At 39.7% G+C, this 15,124-nt stretch overlaps 1 protein-coding gene and 1 long non-coding RNA gene across 6 annotated transcripts in view; one reads left to right on the top strand and one right to left on the bottom strand.

Annotated features, from left to right (window-relative positions):
* LOC134761601 (uncharacterized) overlaps positions 1-810 on the bottom strand; it is a 117,696-nt gene extending 116,886 nt beyond the window's left edge. The window contains exon 1 of the long non-coding RNA XR_010140509.1: positions 415-810. This is a non-coding gene — a long non-coding RNA (uncharacterized LOC134761601). The remainder of the gene's footprint in view (positions 1-414) is intronic.
* The window catches only part of REV3L (REV3 like, DNA directed polymerase zeta catalytic subunit), a 185,834-nt gene continuing 171,516 nt past the window's right edge, over positions 807-15,124 (top strand). For 3 of the 5 annotated variants that reach the window (XM_024248980.3, XM_063725259.1, XM_063725260.1), the window contains exon 1: positions 807-1,313. In XM_024248980.3, coding sequence (XP_024104748.3) covers positions 1,175-1,313 — 139 coding nt within the window. In that variant the 5' untranslated portion in view covers positions 807-1,174. Of the gene's footprint in view, positions 1,314-3,930; positions 9,492-11,781; positions 12,061-15,124 lie in introns of those variants that run through there. The other 2 variants (XM_063725258.1, XM_063725257.1) reach the window with 2 other exon arrangements.

Here is a 15,124-nt window from a genome sequence, read left to right as displayed (position 1 = left end):
TAAGGCGAGAGGGAAGGAAGGGGGCGGCAGAAAAACACGGTAGTGGGAAATCCCTGTGCACTGGATCTGCCAACCCCTCGCAAAGCTGAGAAGAGCCGTGCGAGAATAAATCTCATTAAACGGCCCGGCGCAGACACTGCAGCAGCAGAAAGGAGGGGCACGGCGGCTCGCGCGGCACGTTCGGGAAGGGGGAACGCCAAGGCGGCCCTTTTATAGGCCGAAGCCCGCGCCCGCGCGCCCCCACACTTCGCACCGCCCCCGGGCCACGCGCGGAGCCGGGGCGTTACCTGAGAAGGGCCGGCTGCGTCCGCACCCGGCCCCGCCCGTTCCGCCGCCCGCCCTTCCCTCCCGCGAGGCCGCAGCGGCACGAGATCTGCGCCTCGCCTCCCTCCTCCCGCGGGCGGATTTTCTTACCTTGTGAAAAACCGTCTCAGCGGCTGCCCCCGCCTCCTCTGCTGGATGTGAAATGGCGGTCCGCGAGGCAAGTGTGAGCACCGCAGCTCCTGCCAATCCCGCATAGCCGCCAAAACGGCCCCGAACACTGGCGCCCCCCTCCCGCAAGATCCTCGGAGCCCATCCATGAGCTCGGTGCTCCGCCGCCCCTTCCGCTGCCCCTCACCCATTTGACCGTGCCCGCCAGCCGAGTCATCGATCCCGCACGGGCCCTGCCGGCCGCCGGCCGCCTCCCTCGCCGCGTACCTGGGGGAGGGGGAGAAAGCACCTCTCGGCCCCCGCCCTCCGTGTCCCGCCCGGGCGCCCGCCCTCTCGCTCCTTTTCCCGCCGAGCCCCCTCCCACGCACTACTCGCAGCCTCTCTTAGCCACACACACCCCCCCTCCCCTCCCCCCAGTGGTTGCGTCCGTGACATCATCATCATGGCAACAAGAGCTGCAGCCTGGGACCGAGGAGCCCGTGTGATTCCCGGCGGCGGCGGCAGTGGCGGCAGCACCAGCATCGACGAAAGCTCGAGGGCTTCTCTCCTGCGGCCCCTTGCCGGGTGCTCCTGAGGAGGCGGCGGCAGCAGCGCCTACATCGCCCCGCCCGCCGCCGCTCCTTGAGGTGTCTGTGTGTGAGGGGAGGGGGCGCCGCCGCCGCCGCTGCGGAGGGAGCCGCCGCCGCTGCTGCTGCCGCTGCCGGCTCGCCAGTGAAGGGAGGCAGTGGCGGCGGCGGCGAACATGTTTTCAGTAAGGATAGTGACTGCAGACTACTACATGGCCAGCCCGCTGCAGGGGCTGGATACCTGCCAATCCCCCCTCACCCAGGCCCCTGTCAAGAAGGTGCCGGTGGTGCGAGTCTTCGGAGCGACCCCGGCAGGTAAGCGGGCGCCGGGCGCGGGGCGGGAGCGGGAGTCGGCGGGGCGCCGGGGCCGCCCTCCCCGCCGCGCACACGCGCGCACGCCGCCGGCGCCGGCCGTCTCCGTGGATCGCTGCCGCGTCTTCCCTCCCCTCCGCCCTCCTCGCCTTTTCTCTCGTGCGTGACAAGAGGCGCAAAAATGTGGGTCCGCGCGAGCGCTGCGCGGCGCCCCCACCCCCGGGCAGGGAGGTGGCGAGCGCCGCGTGTTTACACTACGTGTGGCGGCCGGGAGCGGGAGCCGCACTCCAGGGCGCGGGCCGGGGGAGCGAAAGCCGCGAGCGCCCCGGACGGCGGGCCAGGTGGCCGCGCCATGTCCATCGGTGGACGGGTTCGTAGGGCCCGCTCTGAGGTCGGTCGCTAGTGGGACATCCCTTGTGTCCCCCAAGTGCCGCTTTCTGGAAACGGGGAAGTGTCAGCCTTGTCAGTCGCTCCCCATGGTCTCTTCTCACCCTCGCTCTCCTCTGCCAGTTCCGGAGATGCAGTGGGCCGGAGACAGTGGCGCCTGGGGCCAGATAATCTTTCTCGCTGGGATGACCGTGTGGCTCTGCAGTGAGTGCAGGTCGTCACTCCTTGGAGTTTAGTGCCTGAGCGTCTGGGGACAGGGCAGCATCCTCAGGTGCAGTGCTTTCAGGAAATGTGCATCCATGGAAGTAGGAAATGCGTGTTTATGTTGCCCAACCTAAAACATCACAGTTAATGGGGTGAATTTATTAGGAACTACAGCCATACTCAGCAGCACAGACATTTTGAAATGCTCCTAGGCTGGGCTGTAGGGTTGCGTTTTAAGTACAGGTATATATTTTTTAAACACAACTATGTTGAAGAAGGGGTGGAAAGGGGAGACAGCCGTGACAGAAGGTACGTTCTCAAAAACTCTTGGGGCTTATGATAATATAAAAAAGATAGAGGCCCAATTTACTAGGTGTTTTAAAATGGTTTTGCTTTTTTGCATGCTTTGAACTGCTTCCATGAAATAATGGAGTTCTAGGAAATAATGCATCTTCCCTCTAACTATGAATTGCCCTATGGGATTTTAGATAGCATTTCCCACTTGATGCTCCTTGCCCTCATCACCATTCATCTTATTACTACAGTCAGTTTCTGTGGACTACCAAGATAATAGCGCTTTGCCAAACACAAGCACTCATTCTAAGCAGTTATCTTTTAATGTGAATTCTCTTTGTTAAAATGTCAATGTCGTCAGATTTGGTAGCATATTCCTTTTTAAACTAGTGAATATGATTTTGATATGAACCTTGAAAGATGGGGAATTTGAGTGCTGTTAATGTGTTGAAAGTTTAACACTTGAAACTTTGGAGGCTGGGAAATCGAGGCGATGAAGTGTTCTATAAGATAGGTTTTCTGCCCTTTTAAATATAGTGGTGCTGTCTTTGTTTCCAATTGGAATTTCAGTGTAATGCACTGTTCTCACTTCAGATTCAGAGGAAGGATAAAATAGTGAAGTTGATATGGCCGTGTTCAGCCAAATTTCCGAATCATAAAGTGACATGCTAATAGGATATACTGTGGCATTTCTGTGTGTTACAGCTTGTATGGTTTGAGTTACTTTTCCACACATAATTTTTTCTCCTCCACACAAGTCATTAAATGTGTTTCCCTGAGAGATAGTCAAGCTTTGTTTTATAGGAAAGTTTCGTTTGTGGAAATAAATGAGTTTCACTGTAAGCTAATGTAATTCTATTACGTGAGAAAATGTTCCTTAAAAAATAAAGAATATTATATACTTTTGTTTTTCTGAATTTTTTTAAAAGACACATTAACTATTTCCTATTTCATCCTTCATGGACATCCCACAATAGATTACCAGCGCCTTAAAAAAAAAAAACAAAAACTAAAAAAACAAAGACTAAAAACCCCCACTGGGTTTTTTTTTTTTTTGGTATATACTTTGAAATTTATATTTTAAATGAATTAAAAAGTAACACTTTTTATATGTACATTGAAAGACATAAAACTTGATACAGAGAAAGTCAAATTTTAAATTGTTAAGGAGTATCAAATTGAATTTGCCATATAGTTCACAGTTTCCAACAAAATGTTTCAGCAAGAAAAAATTTGAAGTCATTGGCGTACATTTAGAGTTTACACTTTTCATAAACCAAGCCAGCATTTTTATTAGCACGTCAGAAACTCCCAGTGAGATTAATATTAATTAAACATAATCAAAAACTGCAGAATTACCTGCTTTTGAATTATCTCCCCAAGGAAAACTAGTCCAATAAAATAAAACTTGAAAATTATTAGTATAAAAGAGAGGCCAGTCTGACTTAGTAAAACTCTGAATGCTAGAATTTTTAATGAAGACAGATTTATTTGAAAGTAAAGATGTAAACATAATGCAAAGATATAAACATAGTTTATATTATATCCTTATAGTTTATATCTTTACTAACAAGTAAAATAAGGTAATAAAAATGTGTAACACATGATAAACCTATGCTACATAAAATACCATAAACATACTTTTTTCATATAAGAATTATAATTCATATAAGAATTACTTATATAATTCTTATATAATTCATATAAGAATTACTTATATAATTCTTATATAATTCATATAAGAATTACTTTGGGAGGTCCTTAATGCTTTACTTTGGTTTGGAGAGAAAATGTTTTAAAATTGAGTTTGGCTTACAAATGAGATCCTGAAAAATAGCAACCAAAGATATTTTTTCTCAAATGAAGTGGCCATTTCAAAATTATATTACAAATCCTGAACTGATTGGATTAATACCCTTTTACTAGTTTAGTTTTTCTGTTATTGCATGAAAAGCATTTTTCTGCTTTAGAAAACAGTCCAGTTGACTTTTGATTGTTCTGTGTTTTGAGGACATATCTTGAGTAATTTAAGAAATAAAGTGTTTTGGGTTTAAAAGCTCCCATGTCTTAAGTTGGTGAAAATTGAAAAGGTATTTTTAAAAAGAGGGATATTCAGGGCTGGGTGCTGTGGCTCATGCCTCTAATCCCAACACTTTGGAAGGCAGAGGCAGGAGGATCGCTTGAACGCAGGAGTTGGAGACCAGCCTGGGCGACATAGTCTCTACAAAACAAACAAACAGACAAACAAAATTGGCTGGGCGTGGTGGTGTGCACCTGTAGTACTAGCTGTTTGGGAAGCTGAGACAGGAGAATCGCTTCAGCCCAGAAGGTTGAGGCTGCAGTGAGCCAAGATCACGCCACTGCACTCCAGCCTGGGCAACAGAGCGAGACCCTGTCTTTAAAAAAAAAAAAAGGTGGGGGGGATATTCAGATTTGAATGGTAAATCCTGACTGATTTAATCCCTTGCCAACTGAGGATATTGATTCCTAAGGGAATCACTTAAAGTTTCTTCATCTGAGTTATGGAATTTTTTAAAAAACAAAAAACTTCCTCTCCATTTTTTAAACTAGTTTTTAAAATGTCTTGAACATTATTTTGACATAAATTGAGCAGTATCATTTGTAGAATAAATTGTTAATTTTTTCTTTTATAACAACATTTTGGTAACTTGTTTTAATGGAGGGAAGAAAGGTTATGAATAAAGTATAGGACAATGTTTTTTCATTTAGATTTGAATATAGGTGTGACCACTCAGAGAATTCACTACAAATAAAATCATCAGGCTTCATTTAAGGATTTGACTTAGGTGGACTTGGGAAGCTGTCCATTTTCCACATCTCGACTCTTGCTTAGTTGCTTGATGTAACTCACTTCGTGCTGAGTTTAGACAGCTCTCACAGTTTCCTCAGCACCAGGTTAAACAGAACTATCCTTTCAAAGAGCTTCCCTGCTGAGATGCAGAGTAGGAGTAAATAGAAGAGTGTGGGATGTCCACAAAGCAAGTAATTAAACAAAGTAGGCCAGACAGACTATAGAGGGAGCTGCTTGTCTTTAAGATTACTCTAAGGAACTCTGCCACTTCCTCTAGCTTAGTGAATATTTTGGTAGATTGTTCTAGATGCTGTTAGCCATGAAATCAAGCTTTTCAACGTAAGAAATTGATAATTCTGAAATGCTATATGTTTATGTAGATGCTTATCCAAATTATAAATATATTCTCATTGTTTATAAAGTTAAATATGAGAAACTACCAGAATAACCTTTTTTTTTTTTTTTTTTTGGTAAATTGGAGTTAAATTTGCAATAAGAATAATTTTGAAAATTAGCGTGTATCAACAACTCAGGTTCAAAAGTTTCTCTAATAGAATCTGCTTTGTTCATAGTCTGTTTTTTACTAAGCTATTTAAAAATATTTTAAGATCATATAACACCTATTTGATTACAATTATTGGAGAGATTTTCAGGAACACTATGGAGATGTAATGACTCATCATAAACAAATTGGTCACTTTTTTTAAAGTAGGTATTTGAAGCCCTGAGTAGCAAGTTGTTTTAGCCTTAAGTGCCTTAAGAACAGCTTTACCCTCCAGAAGCTCACAATGTAGTAGAGGTGATGGGCATGTAAACATAAGTCAAATGCAGTATGACTGGGCTATAGAAATGTGTATAAGACAAAGCAAGGATTCAGTGAGAGACATGTTCTATATCCAGGCAAAAAGGGGAGTCAGGGAAGACTTTGTGAAGGAAATATGGATTAGTCATGTTAAAGGAATTTTTAAGGAACTTAAAATTTCAGATAGAGGAACAGCTCCAAGGTAATTGACAGATGAAGACAACTGCTCTTTGCAGGGCAGTTTGGCAATGTATATTAGAATCCTTGAAATGTTCTTTTTTGACCCAATAGTACTAGTTTTAGGGATTTTAATCTATGAGCATAAATCTTTTGGCAAATCTGGTTGTCTTTTGAATTCGTCTACTTCTTTTCATAATCCATCACCACCCTAAACTACTAGCATTTTTGGTCAGGTTTACTACAGTAGCCTCCTAATCTTGGTTTATCCCAATCTACTTTGTCCCCTTCTGATCTGTTTCCTACACTGTAATCAGAGGGATCTTTTAAAAATGCAAACCTGATTACATCACCCTACTGTTTGATATGCTTCAGTAGCTTTCCATTGCATTCAGGATATGGACAAAACTCTGTGTCTTATATGGTGGCATCTGCCTGTCTTACAAGGTCTTGCATAGTCTGGCCCTTACCTTTCTGTCTAGTCATGACTTGAGCCATGTTCTTGACTTACTCTTTTTGTTCCAGCCTTATTGGCCTTGTCTCAGTCCCTTGTTCTTGCCATGCTCCTTCCCACAGTGAGGGCTTTGTACCTGCCGTTGCCCCTGCCGAGAATGTTTTTACTTTTCCTTCACCTAAACTTCGATTTATCTTTCCTCAGGGAAGCCTTCCCTATCATAGACTCTCAAAGCACCATGAACTCTCCTCATGGCACTTGCTGTCATTGTAATTTCATATGTGTTGGAGATTAACATGTTTTTCCAAATAGATTGTAACCTCCAGAAATCCTGATAATGTGTTTCTTTTTCCTCACCATTATAGAGTTAATGCTTACCACAGTGCTTGAAACTCGTCTATTAATTCTTGCAACTCATTTGTTGCAAGGATTAATAAATAGATGATAATCATCACAGAGAACAACTCTAAATGTTCAACAATTGGCAAATGGTTGCATAAACTGGGTATATTCATTTGGGAGGATGTGTTTAAAACATGTTTTAGAAGTATGTGTAATAACATGGGAAAGTGCTGTCATTATATTATGTGAAAAAATTAGTTTACAAAATAGTCACTTATTAAAAGTGTGGAAAAAAATACACCAAAGTATAAAAGTTGGTTATCTCTGGAAAGTATGTTTTATATTTTCAGATTTTTTACAGAGAACATGTACTGATTTTATAATTTAAAAAAATCCATATACAAAATTAAGGAAAAATTGGTTTTCTAGAGATGGTTCCAGAAATGTAGTAGGAGACATGAGATTCGTAATGGTCTCCAAAATATGTATCAGCCAGAATGCGTGATTGCATGATGATCATATTGAACTTAATTATATAAATTCCATTTAGAAATTGCAAAATGATGCATATATTAAAGCAAGCCAGTATTTTCTGGTTGTATTATTCTTACTTGTATGTAAAGTGGTTTTAATTTTAAAATGTTTTGAAAAGTAACATGGTTTTGGCACATGACAGCACTAAAACAGAGTAAAGACCAGAATTAACTCAAATATATATGAGAACTTAATATAGGTTGAGCATCCCTTATCCAAAACTCCATAATCTGAAATCCTTCAAAATCTGAAATGTTTTGAGCACCAACATGATGCCATAAGTAGAAAATTCCACACCTGACCTGACCTCGTGATGGGTCGCAGTCAAAACTTTGTTTCAGTCTGGATGCAGTGGCTCATGTCTGTAATTCCAACACTTTGGGAGGCTAAGGTGGGAGGATTGCTTGAGCCCAGGAGTTCAAGACCAGCCTAGGCAACATGGAAAGAAGCTATCTCTACAAAAAAATACAAAAATTAGCCAGGCAGGGTGGTACACGTTTGTGGTTCCAGCTACTTAGGAGGCTGAGGCAGGAGGATCACTTGAGCCCAGGAGGTGAAGGCTGCAGTGAGCCATGATTGTATGACTGCATTCCAGCCTGGGCGACAGAGCAAGTCCCTGTCTCAGAAACAACCAAAACAACTTTGTTTCATGTGTAACATTACTTAAAATTATATAAAATGACATTCAGGTTTGGTCCCATCCTCAGGATATCTCATGTATGTGCAAATATTCTAAAATCTGAAACACTTCTGGTCCCAAGCATTTCAGATAAGGGATATTCAACTTGTATATGAAAATGGATCCCACCTTCATTTATGAGTAGGGAAAAGAAGAATTGTTTAATAAACAGTGTTGGGATAGCCAGTTAGTCATCTGGAAAAATAATGTTGGCTTCCAGAGGAGTTAAAGATTTAAATATGAAACAAAGAAACAAAAAAAGGTAGAGTAATTATTTTTTACATAATCCAGGATTGGTGAAGTCCTTTAATAGCATACTGGGTTGCTGGATTTTAGGACATAAAAATAAAATTCTGTATAGGGGAAAAAAATCAAACAAAGTTAAAAGAGAAACAGACTAGTAAAACTTATTTGTATACTTCACAAAGGGCTAAGTTCCTCTTAATACAAAGAACTAGAAAATAATCCAGTAGAAAAATTAGCAAAGAGAATTCACATGAAAAAATGTACAACTTTATTTATAATATAATAAAGATGTAAATTAAAGCTACAACATACTCTTTGTCACCTATCAAATGAGCAAAGGTTATGTGTAGTATAACTCGGGAAAGGTGAGGAGAAAATGGTCAGCCTCATACATTGCTGGTGGGATTATAAAGTATTCATACTCTATAGAAAGCAGTTTGAAAATGTTTTTCAAAAATTAAAACACAGATATATTTTGTTCTAGTAATTCCATTATAGGATTTTATTCTCTAGAAGATTTTGCATATATGTCAAATAAATATCTAAGAATATTTGTGGCAGCATTATTTGTTACTGCAAAAGATTGGAAACAAGCTAAACATATATCAGTAGGGAAGTAGTTAGGTGAATTATGGTGTATATATTCAACAGAATACTAGTCAGTCTTTAAAAATAATGAGAGACTACTATGTGTACTGCTGTGGTGCTATGTCTAAGATACGAGGAAAAAAAGCAAGAGGCATGACTGCATGTGCAGTTTGCTGCCATTCGTGTGGTTAAAATATATATTTTTATATACTATATATGCCTATGTATTAGAATAAAATTCTTTATTATAATAAAATCCATATATAGAATGTAATGTGCATGGGAGGATACGGGAGAGTCTGATGACAGTAATTGCCTCCAGTGTGTAGAAGTGGTTGCCTAGAGGACAAAGATGGACTAACTTTTTAAGTATACTGTTTGGTAATTTTTCAGTATTTTAAAATCATGTGCATGTAATACTATTCAAAGTTAATATTTTTAAGTTATGTTTTGCTTACAGGAATTGGTAAGAAGGAAAAAATAAAAGACCATAATAGTTGTTACAAACAAATGATTACTGCAATACTGTTTTTAACTTTAGGTATTGTTAGAGATCTTCTAATTCAAAGTTTTCAGTTGATGTTACATGGCTCACAGAAGGGTAGTCCTAGTGGAATGGGGGCTGAAGGAAGGCGTTGGGGTTCCTGTGAACAAATAGCATGGTGAGTGACAACCAGCAGTTACTGCTCCTTTTGATATTTTAAGTGCATTAAATGAGGTGTGCCTTACTACTTGGAATCTACTTCAGCAGCCAGCCACAGTGTACAGCTGCCTCTTGTGGGAAAGGGATCATGGAATTGTTACTGGAGTTTGTTTTCACGGTGCGGAAGGAACATGCCACCTACCACAAGGTGCAACCCACTTACAATGAGAGGACAAGGAAGCAGGGAGGGTGTCCCTGGTGGCCCAGCTCCAGGCCTGACTATCTGTATTCACCTGTATTGGATGCTGCTCAACACGTGCGTTTGATATGCTCTGCAAGGTGACTGCCTAATAGTGCATGGATGTTTGTCAGAAATAAAGCATGATTTTAATTTTGAAATATTCTTGATGTGAAAAAGTTTGGTTTTGAAATTCATATTAAAATTTTCAGCATTACATATGTCAAAAAATATCTACCATAGTACTTTACATTTTTTCTTCTGTAATTAGAAAATGTGATTTTTTTTTTCACTAGGCACTATGTAAATGCCTCCAAATGCCCTCCTGTTGTCCAGTGTGCTAAAATTTTTTTTGCTAACAAGTTTTGTTTGCAATGTTAAAAGGGTTGAGAAGCATCATTCTAGTCAAATATACTCACTTTGTATAAAGAAAACTGAAATCTACATAGCAGGCTCAGGGATTTGTCCAGTGTCCTACAGTTGGTTGGTGTGAGGCTGGATTTGAAAATTGGGGATCTTGGATCTTGACTCTTCAGCTCTCATCACCTCACACTGACCCCCTCTCCCCACGAAACATGAGGGAATATTGGAGGAAGGCATTGATGATAATTGAAAGACAAAAATACAGAACCTCAGAGGAATTATTAAAAGAACTGCACATATGTAGTTCAGAAATCTTTAAGACCCTACTGTGTCTAATAGTGCTTAGAATCTTCTTATATAATAATATTAATATTCTGTAATCTAGAATAGATTATAGTAGGATTCGTTTTATGATGACTTGGGCTGTATCTTTAAGAAAACAAAAGATTATAGCAAAAGGCGTTTAGGGCAAACATAAATAAAAATTGATATTAAAATCGTATGTATGCAATTTCCAAAAAAGGGAGGAGGGAATATATGAGACCTTTCAAGTTCCTCTGGTACTATAATTAAATTTTCTCTCATCTTGCTTTTGATTGGGTTAGAATTCACTCAATTAAAGATAATCTAGGGCCAGGCACCTATAATCCCAGCACTTTGGGAGGCAGAGGCAGGAAGATTGCCTGAGCCCAGGATTTTGAGACCAGTCTGGGCAACATGGCGAGATCCCGTCTCTTTAAGAAAAAAAAAAAAAAAAGATAATCTAAGTGAAAAATGATTCAAGTCTAAATAGGTTGGGTTAAAGTAGGTTTTAGAGGATGTTGTCATTGGTGCTGGATATTTCAAAGAAATAGTTTGAACTTACTTATAAAGTAAGAAATGGGCCATGGTGTGAGGTATGTCACTTTGGTATCTGACTGCCATTTTAACATCATAGTGATAATAAGAGGAAATAATGGGAGTTAAGGAACAGTGAACTTTGGGTGAAATTGTGTTAACTTGTAATTTCCATGTAAATACAGATAAGGCAGGAATGAGTGTCTTAGGCAATTAGAAATAACTCAATCTACTGTCCAAACATGATGTGAATTTTGAGACCAAAACAAATTATAAGTAAAAGTAAGACCCTCTTAATGACAGCCTATTTAACCTTTTTGGTGTTTTTGTTTGGTGTGTGTGTGTGTGTGTGTTTTCTGTCATTCTTTCTAAGTTTTCCAGATGATCTTGTGTTTCTTCTAGTTCTCTGTGGGTTTTTAAATATTTCATTTTATAAATGAAAAATACTTTGTTGCTTAATTAGCATTGGTAAACTGGACTGTTTTCTGTAGCAGAAATTGAATACAAGCCTAGCAAAGTAAATTCTGAGAAAAATGAGTAGTAATTGTCAATGGAAAATTTCGTGGTGTTTTTTTTTTTTTTTTGGCCAATTCTATTTTTTTAGATGATAGTTTTGGGAAATACTAAGAATTTGAGCTCAATTTACTTTGGGGCAGTTATTTAATTTTCTTTGGGTTCAGAGAGCATTACTACTATATAAACAATTCAAATAATAAAAGAAAGTGTGTTACCTCAAAAACGCCTTGTGTAATATATAACAGTTCACAAGATTACTATTTTTCTTCCATTTATTATGATTACTGAGGAAGTATAACAAGAATTAAAAGAAATATATTATTTTGCATATATATTTATACTTCAAAGTAATTTATATACTAAATTAGGTTTTGTTTGAGATGGTGAAATGAAAGACTTTGTAAATGAGAATACATGTTGATATGTGAAAAATGTAAAGTTAAAACATGTTGGCATACTCCTAGTTTCTCAGAACAAGAAAATGACTAATCTAAATTTCATTTCAGAATAAAACCCAAGACAAGCCACATAAAAGCAACCTAAAAATTAAACTGTCATCATATTATTTGTTTTAAAACTATGGAATAATATATCTGAGGAAGATTTCTCTCAAAATTGTTTTTCTCAATTTCAAGTAAGTAATTTATTTTGGTTAATATATTGGGGGTGAGGGGGGTGGGGGTGAGCCTTGGCATTGAAGTTGGTAAATCCTACTCACCCTTAACTAGCAACTTAAATATCAACCTCTTTAAAGCTTTCTGTGACTCCTTTGCCCATTCCCAAAGATTATCTCCTTGGTTTTCCAAGTCTTCATCCCCTTCCACATTGCTGTTAAAGGATCTGTTACAATGGATATTGTGTTTGTCTCTGAGAATAGTCATGTGGCACTACCTTCATGGGCCCCACCTCATACTTCTCAACCCCACTGCCTTCTGTTGCTGAGAGACCCCGAGCAAGTTATTATACTTATGTTAGCCTTAATTTCCTCCTCTGTAAAGTGAGTTTTAATAATTTCTATAGCATAGCATTATTATGATTGAATAAGATAACCAGCTAATGTCTGGCATACATAGTAACATAAATGTTACTTTCTTTACCTATCTTATCTCCACAATCTGCTACATTACCTCATATACTGAGTACTCTTTAAAATGTTTGAATTGAAATGAAAAATGGAATTTTTGTAGCAGTTATTCCTCACATTAGGAGAAACTAAAACATCTGCACATTGTGGTATGAGATTTTTTACATTTGGTTAGTGACATATCTACAGTCTAGGTAATTGCCTGTTTAAAACACTTTTTAAAAATTTGGCTATGTTTTATAAGTGGTCCATCAGGACCTGAAAAGAACCTTATTTTCCAAAGCCATCAGTAGTGCCTTAAAAAAAAAAAGGCGATAGAACCTGTTGAAAGTATGTATGCTAGATGTCACAGTAAAGGTGACATGTCAGTAGGATTTATTGCTCTCTTCTTGTGAATTTGTAACACACACAAAAATGGAAGCCTTTGTATTTTAAACCTACTTAGGATTGTGGAAGGTGGACTACATGATTTATTATTGCCCAAAGCTTCACCTCTCCTCACCATATATTTTCTACATACATTCCTAGGTTTTGTTTAATAACATTGTCTTTTACTTATTTATTTTTATTTATTTATTTTTTTGAGACAAAGTCTCACTCTGTTGCCCAGGCTGGAGTGTAGTGGCGCAATCTTGGCTCCGTGCAACCTCCACCTCCCGAGTTCAAATGATTCTCCTGCCTCAGCCTCCCAAGTAGCTGGAATAACAGCCACATGCCACCACACCCGGCTAATTTTTGTATTTTTAGTACAGATGGAATTTCACCATGTTGGCCAGGCTGGTTTCAAACTCCTGACCTTAGGTGATCTGCTCACCTTGGCCTCCCAAAGTGCTGGGATTACAGGCGTGAGCCATCACCACACCCTGGCATGTCTTTTAATTTTTTAATGAGGTCATTAGAAAGATATCCAAATTAATTATGATGTCTCATACCTTAGTTGATAATGCTTAGTGTTTTGAAAATAGAAGCCATGTTATTATAGTTAAAAGATCTTAATTTTACATCATTTTACTAAACGAGGTGGTAAACCGTTTATTGAGTAAGGACTGTGTGCCCTGTTCTAAGCGATTTAGTCTTCACAACAGTTCTATAAAATAGGACTGTTATCCCCATTTTACAGTTGAGGAAATGAGGCATAGAGAGGTTAATTAACTTTGCCTAAAGTGATGCAGCATAATGTTTACCTCATACCATGTGAGGATTAAATGAGAAAACATGTATTACGCCATTACCCACTTAAACAGAAGAAACAGTGAAGCAGAATTTGAGATGAGTGTCTTCTAACACTTCCAGAATTTGATAATAGCCATTATTCAGATGTGACAGTGACCGTGAATGTATTCTTATTCACATTTGTGTGTGTGTGTGTGTGTGTGTGTGTATGTGTGTGTGAGAGATAGTAAACCCTGGTACTCATAACCCATTTTTTTTTCTGAAGCAATATTAATGTCTCCTCTCAAATTCATGCTCCCGTTTGGACTGAATTAATGTATATGTGTTTACAAGGTGATAGTAGGATTTTAGTATCAATCTGATATAAAATTTTTATAAGTTCAGTGTAATTAAATAGTATGTGGATATATTTTCATTGTGAAATTTAAAAAGCAGAACAGGTAAGGGAAAAATCTTCTTTGACCACCTATTCCCCTCTCTACTTGGATCAGCTTTTGCTGTATGATAAATCTCCCCAAAACATAGTGCTGTGAAACAATAGGCGTTTGTTAGCCTAATTCTGGGCTGGGCTCAATTAAGCAATTCTGCTGCAGCTTATGTCTGTCCTTGCTGATGTGGCTGCAGTCAGCTGATGGGTCAGCTGGGAGCTGGTTGGTCTAGGATAGCTATGTCTGGATAATCCGTACTGGTTGTTTGCTTGGGTGATGGGGGCCGTGTGTCTCCCGCAGGCTAGGCGTGGCTTTTTCACCTGGAGGCAGTAGTAGGGTTTACAGAAGTAACTAGTGACAGCAAGCCGCGTATATTTTCTGTTGTCCATAGGCCAAAGCAGATCAACATGGCCAATTCCAGAGTTGGTATGGGAGGGGTTTCCTAACCGAGTGGGGCTAATTAGGGGGCCATTACTGCAATAATCTATTATCCATCTGTTGCTGGCTAACTCATTTTTCAGGAAGCATGCGCCAGCATGGCATTGCTCCTTTCTTGAAGTAGTGTTTATGTAAGCAATTTATTCAACAGTTCAGATTTAGTTAATTCATTGTTCTTACTCGTTTTTATTCCATTTTTGTCATCCTTCAGCATTATTCTTAGTTTCATTCAACTCAACAAATATTTATTGAGCACCCATTAAGTACACAATGAGGTATCAAGAGGTGAGCAGCAGATGGAGCAAGACTACTGTGTTAATCATCCAAGTTTGTTTTGTTTTGTTTTGTTTTTTGTTGTTGTTTGAAACGGAGTCTCACTCTGTTGCCCAGGCTGGAGTGCAATGGTGTGATCTTGGTTCACTGCCACTTTCACCTCCCGGGTTCAAGCTATTCTCCCACCTCAGCCTCCTGAGTAGCTGGGATTACAGGCATGCACCACCCCACCCAGCTAATTTTTTGTATTTTTAGTGGAGACAGGGTTTCACCATTTTGGCCAGGCTGGTTTTGAACTCCTG

The sequence above is a fragment of the Pongo abelii genome, chromosome 5, assembly GCF_028885655.2.
Source record: "Pongo abelii isolate AG06213 chromosome 5, NHGRI_mPonAbe1-v2.0_pri, whole genome shotgun sequence".
NCBI classification, from domain to species: Eukaryota; Metazoa; Chordata; class Mammalia; order Primates; family Hominidae; genus Pongo; species Pongo abelii.
This window is presented reverse-complemented; position numbering and strand designations above follow the sequence as displayed.